Source organism: Lutra lutra, chromosome 12, assembly GCF_902655055.1.
Source record: "Lutra lutra chromosome 12, mLutLut1.2, whole genome shotgun sequence".
NCBI classification, from domain to species: Eukaryota; Metazoa; Chordata; class Mammalia; order Carnivora; family Mustelidae; genus Lutra; species Lutra lutra.
In genome coordinates, this window is record NC_062289.1 from 17,201,333 (window position 1) to 17,222,175 (window position 20,843).

At 43.1% G+C, this 20,843-nt stretch overlaps 1 protein-coding gene and 1 non-coding gene across 3 annotated transcripts in view; one reads left to right on the top strand and one right to left on the bottom strand.

Moving 5' to 3' along the window:
• Nucleotides 1–14,769, bottom strand: part of MALT1 (MALT1 paracaspase) — a 66,425-nt gene extending 51,656 nt beyond the window's left edge. For both annotated transcript variants that reach the window (XM_047696312.1, XM_047696311.1), the window contains exons 1-2: nt 14,349–14,769; nt 5,397–5,563 (exon numbers count right to left, since the gene is read on the bottom strand). In XM_047696312.1, coding sequence (XP_047552268.1) covers nt 5,397–5,563; nt 14,349–14,623 — 442 coding nt within the window. In that variant the 5' untranslated portion in view covers nt 14,624–14,769. The remainder of the gene's footprint in view (nt 1–5,396; nt 5,564–14,348) is intronic.
• A 4,261-nt stretch (nt 14,770–19,030) lies between these two features.
• LOC125082765 (U6 spliceosomal RNA) lies at nt 19,031–19,133 on the top strand. Its single transcript, XR_007122083.1, has one exon. It is a non-coding gene; the product is annotated as a U6 spliceosomal RNA (small nuclear RNA).
• The last annotated feature ends 1,710 nt before the right edge of the window (nt 19,134–20,843 follow it).

Sequence of the window (20,843 nt, forward strand, 5' to 3'; positions counted from 1 at the left end):
GTATGCTTCTGTATTGCTCAGCGACCCTGAATACCTCAGTGCAGATGCACATTCTTTCAGACCTCACAACTCCCTTTCTCCTCCTCCTTTGGCCTTTATTCCCATCCATACCATCACTGCCTCTTCTGCTTCTTGATATTTTCCTTTCAGAAAATTTTGTCACTCATGCAACAAGAAAAGTCCTTTGTAAATGAGATCTAATATGAGTACTTTTTAATTTGGCAAGGACAAAAAAATTGCAGTCCATGCGTCAAAGAGGCAACTGGGGGAATAATTCATCACCGAGCTTCCTGAATAACCCAGAAATTTCCTAGCATAATGGAAATGACATTGAGTTTAGCTTGGGGTCAGCAGACCTGGGTCTAATCCACTTTTGTCAATAACTGTGACTCTGGCTAAATGATAACCACTAGAAATCTCATTTTCCACACAAATGTCTGCTCACATTTAAAATTTAAATGTTCATGATGGTACACTTCTGTTCCTTCACAGAACTGTAAAGATAAGATGGTTCTGAACTAAAGGTATTTTGGAAATTAGAGAATAATATCCAACAATCTTGGTTTCTGTCTTTTTTAAAGATCTTATTTATTCATTTGAGAGAGAGCAAGAAAGAGAAAGAGAGAGGGAGCATATGAGAAGGAGATGGAGAAGCAGATTCCCCACTGAGCAGGGAGCCTGATGCAGGGCTCAGTCCCAGGCCACAGGGATCATGACCTGAGCCAAAGGCAGGCACTTAGCTGACTGAGCCACCCAGGTGCCCCTTGGCTCCAAAGGTGTGGGGCAAGTGGAAATGATGTGACTGAAGAGATCTCGGCCAGAACCGTCTAGAATGTATGGAGAGTGAAGTACCTATTCTATAAAGAAGGAAATAAAATGATAACATCACAGAGCTGGACCTGGAACCCTGGGATTCATCTAATGAAACCCATACACCAAATGTTAATTCTCTCTAACTAGCTCCTATCGTCTGGCCTCTGCTTAACCAATTCCAGGCCAGGGCATCACTTCCCTGGCAGCCATTTTGGGATCTGCACACCTACGTAACTGATGGAGCTTATCACTCAGAATGTTTTCACTTAAGAAAAAAAAAAAAAAAACAGGAAGATCTTGAACTGCACATCTAGGCTCAATGACATTTGTAAAAGATAGAGATACCAATGTCAGTTGCTTCAGGATCAGGATTTTTGATCGTTTAAGGAGAAAATAAAGGTCTAAAAATCATTACAGACTTCTGGTGCAAGCAATTTCAGCACACTCATTTGGCGCTCCCACTCCCCTCCAGTTCCCACTGAGATGACGAAAAGAACAAAACAGGGAAACAATCAGTGTTGGGAAATGGGCATGGGGAGCAGTTAGCCAACCATGTGCTGTGGGAAAAGCCCAATTAGAGAGAAAGCAGAAGAGGATAAACCTCAATCCTATGGGGCTCCTTCAGAAAATATATTAAGTGTCAGAGCCCATGGAAAGCAACAATTTTGGGATGAGTTACCCTTAGATCCCACTGTAAGTGAGGGACCACTGAGGCTGGCTCCTACTCAAGGAGTTAGAGGTTTCTATTCAGAGGCAGGGGAACACTGCCCCAGCTACTGCTGGGCTACCAAAACAAATAGATAAAAGAAACCCAGTTTCTCGAAAAACAGAGAAATTCCTTATTATAGCTATCTCCTATGGCTATATCTCTGGCTGTTGGCCCACAACCAACCAGAATGGAATGTGGCAAAATAAAACTAAAATAAATCTAAAGTTTCCTCTTTTTATTGCATTTGGGTCTGCAAGGTCTGTTCAGAGGCTCACAACATCTTTGAGAACTCACCCTACTCCCCCAAAGCAGACCTCTCCACAGAGAGAAAAGTCATTGGACTTTCTGTGGAATAAGAACTAATATCCTCTTATGAAAACTGTCTTACTACAAAAAAGAGAGAAAACATGAGAATATTTCCATATTGTATTTTCACCAAGAACAGGTGAAAAGAAAAACCCAAAGATCAGATAAGACTTGCTCTGCTTGTTTTTACGGTTGTGTTGGATTTGACCATTTCCAGGTTTGTCTTTCCTGTTAGACTACGAACTTTTCCTAGGTGAGAATTTTGGTCCTAGTCATCTTTGAGTCACAGTACCAAGTGCAATGTCTGGAATAGCAAAGGTACTGGAATCCTGTGTTTACTGAACGAATGAGTAAAGTCCCAAATAAAGTTGATTCTTTCAGAGCTTACCTTCTTAATTACAATAGTTTTTATTCTCAATATCCTTATGAAAATTAAGATTTTCTCTGTAATTCTTATATTCTTTAATCTAGCATCTGCAAATACAGTGAGTTTTATTCACATAAAATGCACATAGAAAGCTAACAGTAAATTACCTCTTCCTGAAATTACTGAGCTTTATCAGATCCTAAAATATATCCTCAAAAATCAATACTTAATATTCAGGAAACAACTGATTCCCAATGGATACTATATAGCTAATAAGACATAAAACTTCACAGAAATGGTGAATAAGTGTTAATACAGAAATGTTACATAGAAACTGCTTTCCTTTTCCTGGTCTCCCCTCAAATGCAAGGAAGTCTGAGCAGATAACTCTGAAAAAGCTTTTAGAGCAAATACGAGAATGCTCCGTATGGGGACACTGACGGTAAAGTGCTAATCCTACTATTTGGAGAAAAACACAAAGAGCAGAAATGGATCTGTCAAGGGATTAGGTTACTGATGTTTATTAGGTTGGCTCTGTATTCACTGCTGGTTGGTCAAAAACTTCAGGCAGACTGTTACACAGAAACAAACATGTGACTCCGTTTCAGGAAAGCCCAGTGTCACGCATGGGAAACTGAAGACGTGGAAGCCCGAGATCGGAGGTGGGTGATCCCAGCACAGACCATGAGACGGGAAGCCTCTGTGGTTGCCTAGAGGCAAGTTCACATGGCATCATTTCATGTAACTCCTTCAACTCTGCCAGGTAAAGATTATCTACTCTCATTTTACAGACTTGGCAACCAATAGAGTAATTAGCGTAACTACTGAAGAAAGATAATGAGATATAAAAGTTATATTTACTCTCTGGAGAGGTTTCTTAAGTTTTCAGAGGCCCTGGTATGGTATTCTAGGACTTTTCAGGGCTTAGTAGCTAACTGAGGGCCCGAACTAGCAGATCTCCATTGTCACAACTCCTGGGTAATATTCAAGGCACTGGGGATATTAAAAGTGAACAAATGTCACCTTATGAAGAAGTTCACTACTGGTGACGAACCATAGTCTCATCTAGACGGGGGCTGCTCTAGCAGTAGTTATTCCTACCCCAGACCTCTCGGTAGGAAGAGGCACCGAGGAACGGATGTCAAGCATCCAGTGCAATGTGTAACTCAAAGGAGGCATTTGTAGACCTATTTTATCATCTTCATTAGGCCTTGGGAAGCAGAGGATGAGCTGAGAGTCCAAGTTTCCTGCATCCTTTCCCCTTTGTAGCAGACTCTTCAGTTACCTCCCCAGCATTTGTTATGCCCTTTCTCCTTACAACAGGCCCACTTTTGTTTGGTAATCCATGTGGTTTCTGGAAAGCTGACTCAACCCAACTCCACTCCTGGTTCTAAGTCAACAAATGGGCACATACCATCTCCCTTGCCACAGTGACAGGTGCAGGGACAAGCATGTCACTGAAATTAGTTAACTAAAGTGAATTTTATGATTTTTGCTGGGATAAAGATGAATGCAAGAACAGTCAGTAGAGATCTTGCAACTATGCAGAGAGTCACTCTTAGAAGGAAGCCAGTAACAAGAAAGGAGGGGCAAAGATGAAAACAAGCCAATTCTTTGAAAACAGGGCTGTCCTCAGCCTCTCTTGAAGCCCAACTTGCTTCAAGACTTTTCAATTAGAAGATTCCCGAACTCCAGAACGGACAAAAATATGATATGAATTATAATTTAAGGTTCCTCATGTTAACTTTGAAATATTATCACAAATAGGCTGGTTATTTAATAAAAACTGCATACATCAAAACCATGCAAAATAGAGCATGAGTCCTTAGACCATGGCCCTCCCAACCTCGACTGGCTTCTCTGGTTCTAGTGGAACCTATGATGGTGAACTGGACCACTGAGAAACGAGATCCGAGGTGCTGCTGTCATCAGGCGACTCAGATCACATGGTCTCTCCTGCCGATACTGCTCTAGGGGACCAACTCTACCTGTAGTTGTGGAGACAAGGGGCTTTTCCTATCCCTCCCACCTGACCTTGCAAGGGAGAAATCTCATTCAATAATATTGTTATATTCAGAAAAAAAATCATGGTTGAATCAATCAACATTTCAAAAGTATCACGTTGGTGAAATACTTAATAAATATCTGTCTTATTTGCTTTATCTAATTTGTATACATACATACATACATATTAATAAATATATATTTCTTTATGTTTTGGCTGCACTATTCCCCCTCCCCCTATTCCTTTTTTCCTTCCTTCCTAAATAAACTCTACCCCCAAAGTGGGGCTTGAACTCACAACCCCAAAATCAAGAGCCAGAGGCTCTACTGACTGAGCCTTGGCTGCACTATTTCAACATGAGTTATATAAGTCCTACTCCTAGGGGCACCTGGGTGGCTCATTTGGTTAACCATCTGCCTTTGACTCAGGTCATGATCCTGGGGTCCTAGGATCAAGCCCTGCATCGGGCTCCCTGCTTGACAGGGACTCTGCTTCTCCCTCTTCCTCTGTTCCTGCCATCCCCAATTTGCACTCTCTGTCTCGCTCTCTCTCTAATAAATAAGTAAATTCTTGGAAAAAAAAAAATCTTACCCCTAAATATTTTACTTTTTTTTTCCTTAAAGATTTTGTTTATTTATTTGACAAAGAGACAGCAAGAGAGGGAACACAAGCCGTGGGAGTGGGAGAGGGAGAAGCAGGCTTCCCTTAACAACTGAGCCACCCAGGCACCCCACTTTTTTTCTTTTTTTTAAAGTAGGCTCCCCATCCAATGTGGGGCTTGAGCTCACGACCCTGAGATCAGAGTTGCATGCTCTCCCACTGGGCCATCCAGGAGCCTCATCCCCTAAACACTTTAGCATATATCTCCTTGGAATAAAGACATTCTTCTACAGACTATACCACCATTATCACATGATTATTCCATAATACCTAATACATATGTTAAATCCAAATTGTTTTACTTGTCTCCAAAATGTCTTCTACAGTTGATGTTTTTGAACCACAATCCAATCAATGTTTATGTGTTGTATTTGCTTTTTATGTGTTCTTTAGTTTCAACCTGGAGGGAAAAAAATAAGTCTCCATACATTTACATTTTCCAAAAATATTCAATACAATTCACTGGCAAATGAGATATCTTCCTCCAAGTTTGTGTCCACAAACTCCTGGAGAACAGACTCCAGAGAAGAACCCACCTGGGGGGCTAAGAAGCAGAAGAACCTCCGTGTGCTCCATAGCCTGCAGGAAGTCACTCAGTTCCGTGACCGTGCAACCTTTCTCACCCAACAGTTTCAGTAAACATAAGCTTGGACTTCCTTCAGGCTCCAAGACTTTAAGAGAACACTGCTCCAAGTCCAGACAACTGCAAACAAACAGATTTAATTCAAGTCAACAGTTTTCACCAATATGATATGCCTGCTCTATGTCTGGCACGATTGCAGGTGTTGTTGGGATAAACCATGAGTTGCTGAGTGTTGAAAAGTTATTTCCATTATGAATGTTACTGTCCTTCCCTCCTCCTTCTGCCATCACAGGGAATTCCTCTTTACGCCCTTCTCCAACTCAGCTCCCAAGACTACTAAATCAGAAGATGAGAGAAATCTTGAGACAGGATGTGAAAGAAAGTTGGCTTTGATATTGATAAAAATTTTTACCTTTAATTTGGGAATTCGGAGTAGGAAGATCAGATACATTTCTCTACTTGTTCTTGTGCTTTTAGAAAGCTTAATATGACCAAAAAAGGGCATAGATCTTTGAGACATCTTGAAAAATGAAAAAACTTAACATACAGAATTTTGTATTAGCAAAACCATGTGCTTACATTTGTATTCATATAAATAAAGATAGAGAACAGTGTTTGTTCTGCTTGATACCATTTTTATTACTAAGAATATGTGTTTGTTCTTAAATATACAGAATTAACTTTGAAAAGAGAGCCAACATTTGCGATGACATGGATGGAACTAGAGGGTATTAAGCTTAGCAAAATAAGTCAATCAGAGAAGACAACTATCATATGATTTCCCTGATATGAGGAAGTGGCGATGCAACGAGGAGGGTTTGGGGGTTAGGAAAAGATTAAATGAAACAAGATGGGATCGGGAGGGAGACAAAACATAAGAGACTCTTAATGGCACAAAACAAACTGATGGTGGCCGGAGGGAGTGGGGTAGGGAAAGGGTGGTGGGGTGATGGACTTTGGGGAGGGTATGTGCTACGGTGAGTGCTGTGAAGTGTGTAAACCTGGCGATTCACAGACCTGTACCCCTGGGGCTAATGATACATTATATGTTTATAAAAAAATTTAAAAAATTAAAAAAAAAAAAAAGATAGCCAAGAAACTACAAGTAGTGATTTTTCCTACAGAGGGGAGCCAGTTCAGCAAAGCTCACAGCTGGATGATTCAACTTTTCACTATAAACCCTTCTGTATTGTCGAGTTTTTTACTATAAGTGCTCATTTTTCCAATAATCTTTAGAAGACTATCATTGCTACTGACATTCAAAGTTCTTCTAAGTACCTAGAAATACCCTAACACATGGGTAAGACAAACGCTGGTCTTGGGTCAAACCTACCCAGTCACCTGATTTTGTAAACAGTTTTGTTGGAACACAGCCACGCTCCTTCACAGACATGATTACAAAGGTGGATGGCTGCTTTACTGTTATAACAGCAGGGGTGAGTCACTGGTCTGCAAACCTGAACCCATGGACTATTTAGCTCTTCAAAGAAAGAGTTGGCTGACCTCTGCTCCAAGAATCTATTTTCTGTCTCACTGTCTTTTTGTTAGAACTATTTTTTTTTTTACTATCACTATTTAACATACATATACCATTTCCTTTTTAATGTCATTGCATTCAGTAGGCATATACAAGGTTAGAAAGGTTAAGATCAGACTACAGAAGGCCATAAATAATGAGACTAGTATGGACTTTAACAATTTCATAGAAAGGGAAAGCACAAGTATGAAACATTCAAGAAAAGAAAAACAAAAGAGCCCCCCAAAATCTTCCCGAAGACACAAAACCAACAACAAAGGCCAACCAAAGCCTTTAGATAATCTCCATGATATACTGTAGAATCTGTACCTCACAGCGACCTGTCCCTTTCCTTCCAAATTATAGTCCAATGTAAACTCTAGCTTCTCTGTGAGGTTCACCCAGACCACACAAATCCCCCAAGCACGTTAGACATAGTCTCCTGATGGGACTTATCTTATATATTAAAGGTTGACAAATTTCTGTAAAGGGCCACAGGGAAAATATTTTAGGTTTTATGGGCCACACAGTCTATTGCAAGTTCTTCTTTCTTGTCTTTTGTCTTACAATTTTTTAAATATGAAAACCAATCTTAGCCCATAAACTGTGAAAAGTTTATGCAGTGGCCCAAATCTGGCTCAGGGATTATTGTTTGCACACCCCTGTTCTCTATGACTCAGTTGACACAATTCTGCCTTAAAACTGTGAGCTTTTCTTTCACAAGTGTGTCTTCTCTACCTAACTAGATCACAGTACTCCTTGAAAACAGAAACCCCGTATTTTTAACCCCTCAATACCTAAAATCTGTCTTGCTCATGTTAATTATTCACAACTGAATGATAACTGTGTGAAAATTTTTTAAAGGTTTTATTTATTTGACAGAGACAGTGAGAGCAGGAACACAAATGGGAGGAGTGGGAGAGGGAGAAGCAGGCTCCCTGCTGAGCAGGAAGCCTGAAGAGGGGCTCGATCCCAGGACCCAGGGATCATGACCCAAGCTGAAGGCAGACACCCAACGACTGAGCCACCCAGGCACCCATACTGCGTGAATTTCAATTGTAACTGAAAAGGCTGGAGGACTGGATAGATGGAAATGGTCAGACATAACAGTATCACAGCTATGCCAGATGCAAGGTAAGCAAGTTTTCATATGACTTGGAACAGTCTTTTCTTTTTTTAGAGAGACAGGCTGGAGAGAGGGATAGAAAGAGAATCTTTTTTTTTTTTTTAAAGATTTTATTTATGAATTTGTTAGAGAGAGAGGGAGAGTGAGAGCACAAGCATGGGAAGTTGTAGGCAGAGCAGGCAGAAGGAGTAGCAGACTCCTCTCTGAACAAGGAGCCAGATGTGGGATTTGATCCCAGGACCCTGAGATCAGGACCTGAGCTGAAGGCAGATGCTTAACCATCTGAGCCACCCAGGTGTCCTATAGAGAAAGAATCTTAAGTAGGCTCCATGCTCAGTGCAGAGTCCGTCACAGGGCCTGATCTCATGACCCTAAGATCACGATGAACACACTTAACCCACTGAGCCACCCAGGCGCTCCTGGAGTATTCTTAACCCACATTCATTTTGATCGGTTTTATTAAAAGGCTACCATAGCATTTATATAACAGTCATTCAAGATTTATAATTCTGTGGTGAAGTTGGTAATCTCATAACTTTAGGAAAAAAAAGTTTCCAACCAAAATAATTTTAATACTAGTATCACCTATCTCATAGGATTGTTAGAATTAAATTAGATAATCCATGCTATAAGTACTTAGCACAGTGCTTGGCAAAAAATAAGCACTCAATAAAAGTGAGTTCTTACTATGCAATAAAAATATGGGCTATTAAAAGAACATCAGTTTCCTAATTATGCTGGTTCTGAAACTGTTTTCGCTTTTCTAAAAAAAGGTTTTGATTAGTTACTAGTTTGGTAACCTGATCATTCCTTCAAGGCCTCCTGTCTCTATACTCACTAGGTATTCTTTTCTAAGTGTCTCAGTTAAATGCGTATATTCAATACTCTATTTTTGTTAAATATGAGTCATCATAACATATGTCAACTGTTCCCAAATTCTGGATGGCAGACTAGTGGCAGCACAATCTGAAGTCCACAGTAAAATGATAAAGATATGGACAATAAGACTGCCTTTTAATCTGAGATGGTCTTTCCTATTTTTTTAGTGTTAAAGTCTCATTTCTCCTACGGACTAATGGTGACTATGATGAAAATAACAATGAAAGTTGCAGATGCCCGCCACTCCTCTATTCAGTAAAATTTTCTTCCCTTAGTCCCTGTAACACCCAGGTCAAGAAACCAGTATTAAAGATAATAGAAGGATTACCATTCTTTTAGATAATTAGTATATAAGATCTAAAAAAACAAGGATGCTGTATGCTAAATATAATTTTTTAAAAATGATTCAGAAAGGGGCGCCTGGGTGGCTCAGTGGGTTAAGCCGCTGCCTTCGGCTCAGGTCATGATCCCAGGTCCTGGGTTCGAGCCCCACATCGGGCTTTCTGCTCAGCAGGGAGCCTGCTTCCTCCTCTCTCTCTGCCTGCCTCTCTGCCTACTTGTGATTTCTCTCTGTCAAATAAATAAATAAAATCTTAAAAAAAAAATGATTCAGAAAGGTGGTCAAAATCTGGTACATAAAATTCAGAAGCCATCTCACCAAATGCGGCCGAGTGATGCTTTGATGTTTATACTGAGACAGAAAAAAGCGAAAAACAATCTGACTTCTTTCTTCCAAATGAAGAAAGAGGTCGAGCTGAAGCAGACAGAAATTTCCAATACAAGACACACAGGAGAAAAATAAGATTCTGTATCTCCTTTTCTTTTTTACTGATTTTCCGCCTGGGCACTGGCTTTCAGCTCAGATGATGCTCTTCTATATACCAGACTCTTTCTTTCCTTTTTTAGTTACATTCCTGTAAGACTGTGCTTTGAAGTGGTTTCTACCAGCCCTAATTTGGAATTTCTCATTTAAGTTAAAAGACTATTACCGAAACAAACGGGCTTTGCTCTTAAGAAAATATATTTGTATTTCTCTTTACTTCAAAAAATATATAATCAAATAGAACACATCATACATCCCTTAGGGTACAAACCACGGCACTGCTTTTCGGTCCTTTTGCTTCTTTTCTTGGAACATTTACTCTTTGAAATCTCTCTTTGTTAATTCAGCAACTACTTATTAATCATCTAAAACAGGCCATTTTCCCTAGGTATTTAGGATACTGCAGCAAACAAGACAAAATTCCCTATTATCCTGGATTTTCCTACAAGATATAAATATATATATATATGTACACACAGGCAGACAAACAGAGGCGTGTGTGTGGTGTGTGTATCCATCCAATGGTCATAAGTGCTCTGAAGAAAAAACAAAGCAAAGCAGGGGGCTGAGCAATGCTGGAGCAGATGTACGGGGTCCTTTTAAATCATGTGATCAGAGAAGACCTCACTGAAGGAGGTGACCTGTGAGCAAACACTTGAAGAGGTGAAGTCTTACGGTTCGCCTGTGGAGGCTAGCTCAGACTGTGGAAGAGCAAGTCCAAAGACCTTGTGCAAGTGTGCAGAGAGTAGAAAAAGGGAGGAAGATAATGGGGTCCAAGAGGTAACTGGTAACTGGTATTTTTATCCTGAAAGAGAAAAGCAATTAAAGGGTTTTGAGCAGAGGAAAGGTAAGACCCACTGAATATTCAAAAGAGTAGTAATTCTCACTGAATGAGAATATGCTGAGAATAGCCTGGGGACAGGGGCCAAGCAGAAGTGAGGCGCCTGCTGGAATGCTCCAGGTGAGAGAGGGCAGTGGCCAGCCCAGGGCTGAGGCCGAGGAGGTTGGATTCTGGATGCACACCGAAAGCGTAGCAGATGCCGATGGGACGTGGTGTATAAAAGGGGACTCAGGAATGACTTGGAAGTGTTGGGCTTGAGCAATCAGAGGGGTACAGTTGCCATTTCCTGGGGTACAGTTGCCATTTCCTGGGATAAAGAAAAACTACGAGAAAAACAGGTCTGTGGGGGAAGACATGCCAAGTTTGGGACATGCTACCCTTAAGATATCTTAGTCACTCACGACGAGATGGCAAATCGGCATCTACAGGTATGAATCCAGGGGCTTCAAAGCAAAGATACAGACTGAAGATACGAACTGAGAGGAATCCACCCAAGTAGGTATAGTCCTGAGACTTAGGGATACACTGAGAAGGGGATTGGGTGAAGACACGGAGCTCCAAACTTCAGACACTGAAGAGACAGACCAGAGGGACAGAGACAGGAGGAGAGCCTTTGTTTCAGCTTTGCACACGTTCTCAATCTTACCACAAACTGCAGGAGGGCAGGAGTCTGCAGCTACAGCAGGTGTGCAGGGATGGTTTTCCTTGGTCTGAGTCCCCGAGCCCCCTTCCTAAGCTCCCTCCTGCATGGAGTTCCAACAGCATTAGAGCCTCCTGAAAGCTGTCACCTAATAGGGTGTGGTGACACCACGACACAGTTGTTTCACTCAGAACCTGCTTCTATCTGCACTGACAGCAAAGGCTGTTCAGTATCAGGGCGGTCTGGAATGGAATTAGGGCTGAGTTTGTGTTTAGGGCACTCCTGTATACACACGGTTGTGGGAAACCAAACCGTAAGCCAGGACTGATTGTGAGTCACCCATAATTATATGAAAACATTTACAACTACTCCTAATCTCTGATGGACAGTTCAGGATGGACTCTTGGGTTTTCTTCATTAAATTCTCATCTATCTGAGGAAACATGTATATAGTCAGAAAAAAGGGAAGAGAAACACTAGGCAACCTTGGAAGATTTTAGGGAGAAAGTCCACAACCTCATGGGAACTACTGTCCACTTGGACCCTCACAATTCATTTCCTTGATCTGACACTAGAGAAAAATACCTCTGGGACTTTCTGCTATGAGAGATGCTCTTCTAGCACCAGTATGAAATTACTCTGAAATAGCTTTTTTGTCTTAAATAGAGTAGGCATCACCAGCTTACCTTGCCCACTCAGATGTCACACTCCAGCCCCTAAGTGCCCAGTGCTAACCTTTTGTTATACCAGTTTAATTCCAATTTCAGTAGGTATATGACTTCACTATTCCCCATTTTCTAACTTGCAGGGGTGCCCCGACTCTCACCACCACTCACCTATTCTGAACTAATCTTCTTTATCTTTGGAAGACTGGTGAAATCCCATCTATTTCTTTTCAGACATCCAACTCTGGAATTTGCCAGATTCCACGAATGCGTGCACTTTGTTGCCTGGGAGGCAAGACTGCCCTTCTCTCTATACTACCTTCACCAGAGATGTGGCCTCAGACCTTTCTGTTAGTTTGCCACACGAACCATTCTGCGGCCTTTGGCAAAAGCTGACTGAACGCTTGGGAAGGAACACTGAGCACCTGATGTCAGGTATCCACTGCTTCAGCCATGCTTCCTTTCTTCTCTTTCCTCCACTGCCAAATTGGAGTCCTTACTCCCAGGCCCTCCTCAGGGAAGTCGAGAGCCTTCCCTAGCTAGCGTACTAACCACAAACCAACCAATCATAGATCTGATGATCCTATCCCCAGAGAAGACAACTTTTACACTGTTATGAAGTCCAGAAATTCAGAAATCTACAGACACAGTGTAATAGTATTTTGGATTTTCTTTGCATAGCCCCTTCTCCCTAAGAGAAGCACTGTTTTTTCCTAGAACAGAAAAGTGTGCTGTCTGCTCAATTTTGCAAGTTTATCACTTGTTAATTCCAACTTCACATCCTTACTCCTCTCTGTGGCCAAAGAATCCTAAATCATTATGATCCTGGCTTAACCCCAAACTCTGAAACTCAGGGTTGTTGCGAGGGCTAAAGTAGACAATGCAAGTAAACACTTAGTGTGTTGCTATATACTAAGTGCTCAATAAATGACAACCCATTGTTATTATTATTCACACCCAACATTGCATTTAACGTGTTATTTGTGAATGTCCCAGAATAACAGTCCATTACTAGAGAGGTCCTTGTGAATAGGAACTAAATATTTGTCATCATTTTATCTTCCGGAACTTCCAGCTCCTAACAGGCACTCAAAAAACATAAAATCGTGAATGAATGACTCCCTTCTCAATTCAAGAATATAGTGTCTAAGGTTCTATGCAGAACACACAGACTCTGAACTGATGTCCCCTGTTCTCGAGAAGTTCATAAGAAAGTGTACAAATAATTATAGTCCAAGAGAAAGTTTAGTCATGTTAGAAGTTAAAAAAAAAAAAAACACAACAACAAAAAACTTCTAAGGGATTCCCAGGCAGGCAGATCAAAATCCTAACAACAGCAGAGAGCAGTGGTTCTAAGTGGGGTCTGGGCATCCCTAGTGCAGTTCCTGAGATCCTGTCACGGGCTCTGCAAGGTCCAAACGATTTTTTACAGTAACACTGAGATGTTACTTATCATTTTCATTCAGTCTCTGAGGAAGTGTACATTGTGGAGTATCTAGTGTTACATGACCTGGGACAGTGCAACAGACCAAATGCAGAAGCCCCTAACGGGGGGCTGTTCTCTGCAATAAAGGCAAGACATCGAAGAGACCTTTAAAATGTAAAACAATGCCACTTTTCCAACAAATTTTGTTTGTTTTGGAAAAGTTTTGTTTTCCCACAAAAACATGTAGTTTCTGTTAACGTGTAACAGGTTGTTCTTTTAAAAAGAGTTAATATTTTTAATGTTCCTTAGTTTTAATTCCTAATATGGTAACTCAGCATACATTACATGTGTGTAATGCATAGAACCCACATTAAAAACTCTGGGGTCCTCCATAATTCTTAACAGTGTGAAGAAGTCCTGAGACCAAAAGTCCGCAGTTCCTAGCCTGGAAAGAGGAAAAACAGTTTGACTTCGAGCTCAGTGCTCACGGTGAAGTCAACAAGAGAACCCGGTAAGTTGGTTTGACGGAGGAAGATGGCAGTTTTCGTTTCAGCCTTTCCCATCATCATCCTCTCCTACATAAAAACTTCCAGGAAATCCTTCGCTTTCATTCTCTCTTCACCTGCACTTCTGCGGCTTAGCCTTCCTTCGGTCTTCCCGGTCCGCGCCCACATCCCGTTCTTTCGCACCCTGGGTCTTTTGGAACGACGGCCCGGACCTAGTGGTTTGCAGACAGCCCGCCTTCTCTCCAGATCCTCCCGGGTCGACCTCCGCCGCTCGCTTTCAGTGGAGCCCCCGGGGAGGAGGGTCCAAGCTGGGATCTCTGGCATTCCTACGCTTTCCCGACCGAGTCCCCTCTCCGCTCCCGGTTCACCGCAGCGGCCCCCGCCGCGCTCCAGCCGCCGGAGCGTCGGTCCTCCCACCCGGGTGGCCGCTCGCTCCCGCCCCGCACGCCCCTGCCCCACGCCCCCCGCGCCCCCGTCCCTCACCTGAGCCGGAGGCGCCCCCGACTTCCCGCCACCTCGGCCAGCCTCCTCCAGCCCCGGCCCTCGGGCGCTCGGTCCAGGCTCCCACTGAGTCTCCGCAGCAGCGGCTCCGGAAGGCGGTTGAGGGTCGCGCCGGCCGAAGCGGGGAGTGGCGGCCCCGACGGCGCGGCCGGAGGCGGCTGCAAGGCCGGGGGCGACGGGGCCTGCAGCAGCTCCCCGCACAGCGACCCGTCCGTCGCCGGCGACCCCGCGACTTGCGTTGCTCCCCCCGGGCGCATCGCGGGCCTCGGCTCCAGCGAACCTTCCGCTTGCCCCCTCGCTCGCCCCGGCCCCGCGGAGGCAAGGGCGGAAGGAAAAATACGGCGACGTCGCACCGCACTCTGAGGAGGAAGCTCCGCTCCCCGCCCTGCAGAGAGACAGGTTTGCCGGGGGGAGCCGGGCGGGCGGGCCACGCCTGCAGCGCCGGGGGGCGGGGCCTCTGGCGGGGCGGGGCCTTTGCGCGCGTGCGCGCTCTGCGCTTTTTCTCCGCCTTTCCCCGCTGCCGCCCGCTCGCGGAGGCGCGCGCTTCGAACTGGGGAGGTGGAGTCCGGGCTTAGCAGGAACGGTCGGGCGGCTGCAGCTGGGGCAGGAAGCGGTGGAGGAGCTACGCCCGGGCGGCTCCACTTGGGCTAGGAAGCCTGCGGCGTCGGGGCTTCCCGAGACCGTGGGAGGAGGATTGCCTCAGGCCGGAGACCGGAGCTCGCGGCTCTCCACCGCCGGCCCCTCGCCGCGCTCAGCTGACTCAGTGACTTGCGTGTGCCAGCACCCGCGTTGGGCAACCTCAGTCGAGGCTTCCTCGTTTTAGGGCTTGATGTGTATGGCACTGCTAAGGGAAGTGGTTCCTAGACATCAGATACCTAATGGAAATTTGCTCGAAACCGGTGCCTAGACTTTTTATTTTCTTTCAACTGGGCGGCAGATCTTGGAAATGATCGTTTTTAGCAGGAATTGCTTGGTTTCCTCTGAGTCTGACTGCCTCCCATTAAACACTATAGAGTAGTTTGGGGCAAAAGGGAAGCAATTTATCGAATGTGACCAGCTAGGTACTCTCAGACAGAAGGCTTCCTTGCCCAATTTCCGGTGCCATTAGCTTTTGCATCACATAGGACAACAGGATTTTCTGTAGCAATTTGGGTACCCAAATTCCCCCTCACCTCACCTCTGGCGAGGTAATTAGTTGCTCCATACGTTCTCCCATCACATTCTAGCACAAGCAGTCACTATCCCTTTTCATCCGGTGTTAAGTGCAGAGTTCAGAAAGCAGTGTAATGGCTAAGTGCACGACCTTTAAGACCCAGAAAGATCTGCTGGATTCTCGTTTTATGACTTTGAATAAGTTACTTAGTTTTCTGCCTCATCTGTTAAAATGGAATTGAAAATATAGTAGAATGTATAGAGTTGTTACCAGAATTAGGGGACTTGATGTAAGTAAAGCATTAACTCTGCTTGTCGTATAGTAGATAACAAATGCAAGCTATTATCCTTGGAAATGCAAAAGCTCGTTTCACACTCAGTTTGACTTGGTAAACCTTTCCCAGTCACTTCTGGTGCCGTCCTGTTTTGTTCTTAGTCATTGAACATATATGAGAGTCTATTAGCTGCACGTGCCAATTATGGAAATCAAGTTTTCTAGTTTTTATTGGTCTAGTCTTTATTAGTCGACTGGTCTTTCAAAATTGAGATTCAACAAACTTCTTTTTTCTAAGTCTGCTACATGGAAGGTGTTGCTTATGCAGTACTCACACGTGCCTAGGGATCAAAATGCACATCTATCTTATCCACCCTGGGAAAATCCTTACCAATTTGATCTTTGTCCAGTACAGCTCAGCTAGATACTAACAGTGTCCATCCCGTCCCATCTCCTCTTCAGCTTCTCCTCTTTTCCTAGGAGGACTGCCTCCTTCATTTCCCTCTAGTCTAGGTCCTGTTTTCCACCTTGCAATTTTATTATTATTTTTTTAAAGTAGGCTCTACCCCGGTGTGGGGCTTGAACTCATGACCTTAGAACAAGAGTCGCATGCTCTACCAACTGAGACAGCCAGGTGTCTTGAAGTTTCCTAACCTATTCAGTCACCCCACCCAGCACCCTCTAACCTCTGCCATGGGCTGACATTACATTTTATGATTGGTCTTTTTCTCCTCCTAATCAAATATTAATATTTTTATTATGTAATTTCACCCCCTTGTGGTTCTTTGAAGGGGCATAATGGTTTAATAGGGAAAGTTATGACCTTTCGAATTAGCCCTGAATTTGAATCTTGATGCTGCCACTTATTGAAGACATGACTTTAGGCAATTTCCTTGACCTCTCAGCTTCAATTTCTACATCTGTAAAAAGCAGAGATAATAGTACCTGCTTCAAAGGATATTATGAGAATTAAATGAGAGATAATAATGTATACATATAAAACCTGTTTGGGAGTAGATGCAGGGTTTACTAGCCCTCTCAAAATTGCCACGTTAATATTGGGAACAAAATAATAAACAGTAATTCAGCTTCTTTTCCTGTACCAACCATTACAATTATACAGAGATAGGAGAAACATTGAGAGTGGAGATCTGGCTTTTAAATGCACCTTAAACGTTCATGCATATCTTTAGAGGATATCCTTGGGAGCTCTTCCTCCTTAGTTGAAAGTGATGTAGGTCTTTGTGACTCCAGACAGTCTGCAAGAAGCTTGTGGTCTCTTTCTATGGAAAATCCATTGATGGAATCTTCAAAATACAAATCTGGAAACTGACTCATAGATTTCTCTTCCTTTATACAATTTGACTCTAGATGGTACTTTAAACTAAAAATGCCAGAACAACATGTTATTTCATATCTGGACAGGTTTTCAAAGGCTCAGTGCAGGGGAAAACCTGCGGGTCCTGGGATTGGTATATGACAGAGAGGAAGGAAGCAGGAGTCTTGTGACTTAAATGGTACCCCTTGTCTTCCACCCTTATTCCATACCAGCACCTTTCATATCCTCTGACTCAGCTCTGTGTTGAGGCCACTCAGTGCACCCTCGGACACAAGGCTCCCCACATCCACTGCCCCTTCTTGCTGCTATCTCCCAAAGGATTAGGGGCATTTTCCCATTTTAACTTCAACTTTGGAATAGTAACTAAGTGTTTTAATAGCATTCCATACTTTTTCGTCATAATGAATCATCCAGAGCAAACACATTTATTTGTCTACATTCATTCATTCACTCATTCATTCAGTTATTAACAAATATTTACTGATGCCTACCTTGTGCCAGGCTCTGTTAAAGGATAGTTTTTATTAAGGCTTTTTTGGGGGAGGGTGCAGTTTTAGACTCATGGCAAAATTGAGGGGAAGATATAGAGATTTCTCATATACCCTCTGCTCCCACACAGGCACCACCTCCCCCATTATCAACATCTTGCAGCAGAGTGGTACACTTGTTTTAACTGATGACCCTCCACTGACAATAACCACCCCACGTCCATAGTTTCTATTAGGGTTCACTCTTGGCGTGGTACATTCTGTGAGTTCAGACAGATATATACTAACATGTATCCACCATTATGGTGTTATACAGATGGTATCTTCACTGCCCTAGAAATCCTCTGTGGGCCACCTGTTCATCCCTGTGCCCTTGAACTCCCATGAGATTATCAACAGATAGTTGAGGAGCAATTTATGAGATGGAAGACATTCATGGGCAACACAGTCACTTCGTTATCACCACCTTTCCTTCCGATTCAAGAGAACATATCTGAGCACTGGTATGATGATAGAAATAATTTTAGGTATCATGATAGATATGGCATTGTGATAGGGAAAGTCTTGAATCAGGTCTAATTTTAGTATATGTGCTGCCGAAGCGAGCATGAATCAGGTCTAATTTATAATCTATAAAGCAAATCATTCAGAAACTCTGATACTTACATGATCACTACTAACTAATCACTGGGGACACATTTCAGCTGAAAATGGGAACTGCAATTGAGGTGCCACTTCTCATGGCCAGGAGACACTTTGTTGGGGTTTTCAAAAGAGTACTTTTTATCCACCCGGTCGTGTTCAGACTTTGTGACAAAAACAACTGCATTGGGCTTCAGTAAAATTAATGAAGGAAGTCACTCCATAATGTTTACCAACTACCAATCAGTACTCTCTTAGGATGTAGAAGGAACACTGGTATTCCTCATGTTTGGCTCTACTTATGAATCACGTGAGGGCAGGGTGCCTGGAGGGCTCATTTGGCTGGGCGTCCTGCTGATGATTTCGGCTCAGGTCATGATCTCAGGGTTGTGGGATTAACCCCTGTGTCAGGCTCCGTGCTCAGCCTGGAGTCTGCTTGAGATTCTCTCCCTTTCCCTTTGCCCCTCACTGCGCTCGTTTGCTCTCTTTCTCTCTCTCAAATAAATAAATCTTTTTTTTTAAGATTTTATTTATTTATTTGACAGAGAGAGAGGTCACAAGTAGGCAGACAGAGACAGAGAGGTGAAGCAGGTTCCTCGCTGAGCAGAGAGCCCGATGCGGGCCTCCATCCCAGGACCCTGAGATCACGACCTGAGCCGAAGGCAGAGGCTCAACCCACTGAGCCACCCAGGTGCCCTCAAATAAATAAATATTAAAAGAAAAAAAAAAGAATCACATGAGGGCATGGGCAATCATCAAAAAGTTAAATGTGCACTTTGGCAGCACATGTACGGAAATTGGGATTACACAAAGAAGATCAATTTGCCCTTGAGCAAGGATGACAACAAATTTGTGAAGCATTCCAGATACGTTTTTTTGTATCTATATGAGATGATGGATGTTAATGAAACTGCTGTGATAATCACTTCACAATACAAGTAAGTCAAATCATTATGCTGTTCAACAATTATATCTCAATGAAATGGGGAAAAAATTAGACATAGAATTACCATATGATCCAGTAATCCCACTTCCGGGTTTATAGCCAAAAGAACTGAAGGCAGGTACTCAAACAGATCCTTGTACACCAATATGCATAGATAGCCTCGTTCACAGTAGCCAAAAGCCGGACAGACCAAATGTCCATTAACAAGTGAATGGGTAAACAAAATGTGGTATGTACATGCAATGCGATATTACTCAGCCTTAAAAAGGAAGGAAATGCTGACACAGGTTTACAACATGTAAGAACTTAGAAAGCATTACGTTAAGTGAAATAAATTAGTCACAACATGATAAATACTGTATGATTCCAATTATATGAGGTACCTAAAAGAAAAATTCATAGAGACTGAAAGTAGATAGAGGGTACCAGAGCTTGCAGGGGGAAAGAGAATAGGGAATTATTGTTTAGTGGATACCCTCTTGTTTGGCATAGTGAAAAGGTTCTGGAAATGGATAATGCACCATATTGTGAATGTACTTCATGCCACTAAATTGTATGCTTAAAAATGGCAAAAATGGTAAATTTTGTTATATATAGTTTACCAACACACACAAAAATAATCACCCAAGGAACCTGAAAAACATACAGATCCCTGGGCTGTAGTCCTCAGAGACGCTAATTTTAGTTGGTCTCAGATGGAGCAATAGTAGTTTTTAATATATCCCTCAGGGTATTCTAATGTACAGAAGGGATGCTGAACTTCCAGGCCAGTGAGGCTCATCTTTGATTACACGTTAGAACCATTTGGCGAGTTTTAAAATACACTGATATCGGGGCGCCTGGGTGGCTCAGTGGGTTAAAGCCTCTGCCTTCAGCTCGGGTCCTGAGACCCAGGGTCCTGAGATCGCTGCTCCTCGGAGAGCCTGCTTCCTCCTCTCTCTCTGCCTGCCTCTCTGCCTACTTGTGATTTCTCTCTGTCAAATAAATAAATAAAATCTTAAAAAAAAATACACTGACATCTGATCTCACATCCATCTTATTTCACTGGCTTGGGGATCCTGCCTGGTCACTGCGATTTTTTTCTGAATTCCCCATCTGATTGTAATATGCAAGCTAAGGCGACAACCTTTGCTCTGAGGACACCCCAGGATCTCTGCCTTTCATTCCACCTTGGGAGAACAAGTATTTCTGTATGTCAGTGATGATCAGGACCAGAGTGCGGGAGGGGCTTCTGATGAGAATTGAAGGGCCAAAGCCCCCTTGATTCCTTCTCTTTCCCTCCGCAGAGTCAGAATAGTAAAAATCAGAGAAGCAAAGACCTGTAGAGGGCCCAGGAGAAAAGGGTGAAGATATGTTAGACTCACTCTTAGGAGAGAGAAAGGCTCTTTATTCTTCTTACAGGCATTTAGCTCCTGACAGCTTCTAACACGGGCAGTGCTCCCCGTCCTACCCCAACCTGCCTTTGAGTTCTCCTCCCTCCCCAGGAGGGGCTCAGAGCTGATCTGCTCAACTGGGGTCCCAAAGAATCAGGGCTGATAAGAGTATCCCAATCAAGGGGCTACATTGCTGGTGTATGAAAAACTGTCCAACTTATCTTTTTTTTTAAAATTTTATTTATTTATTTGACAGACAGAGA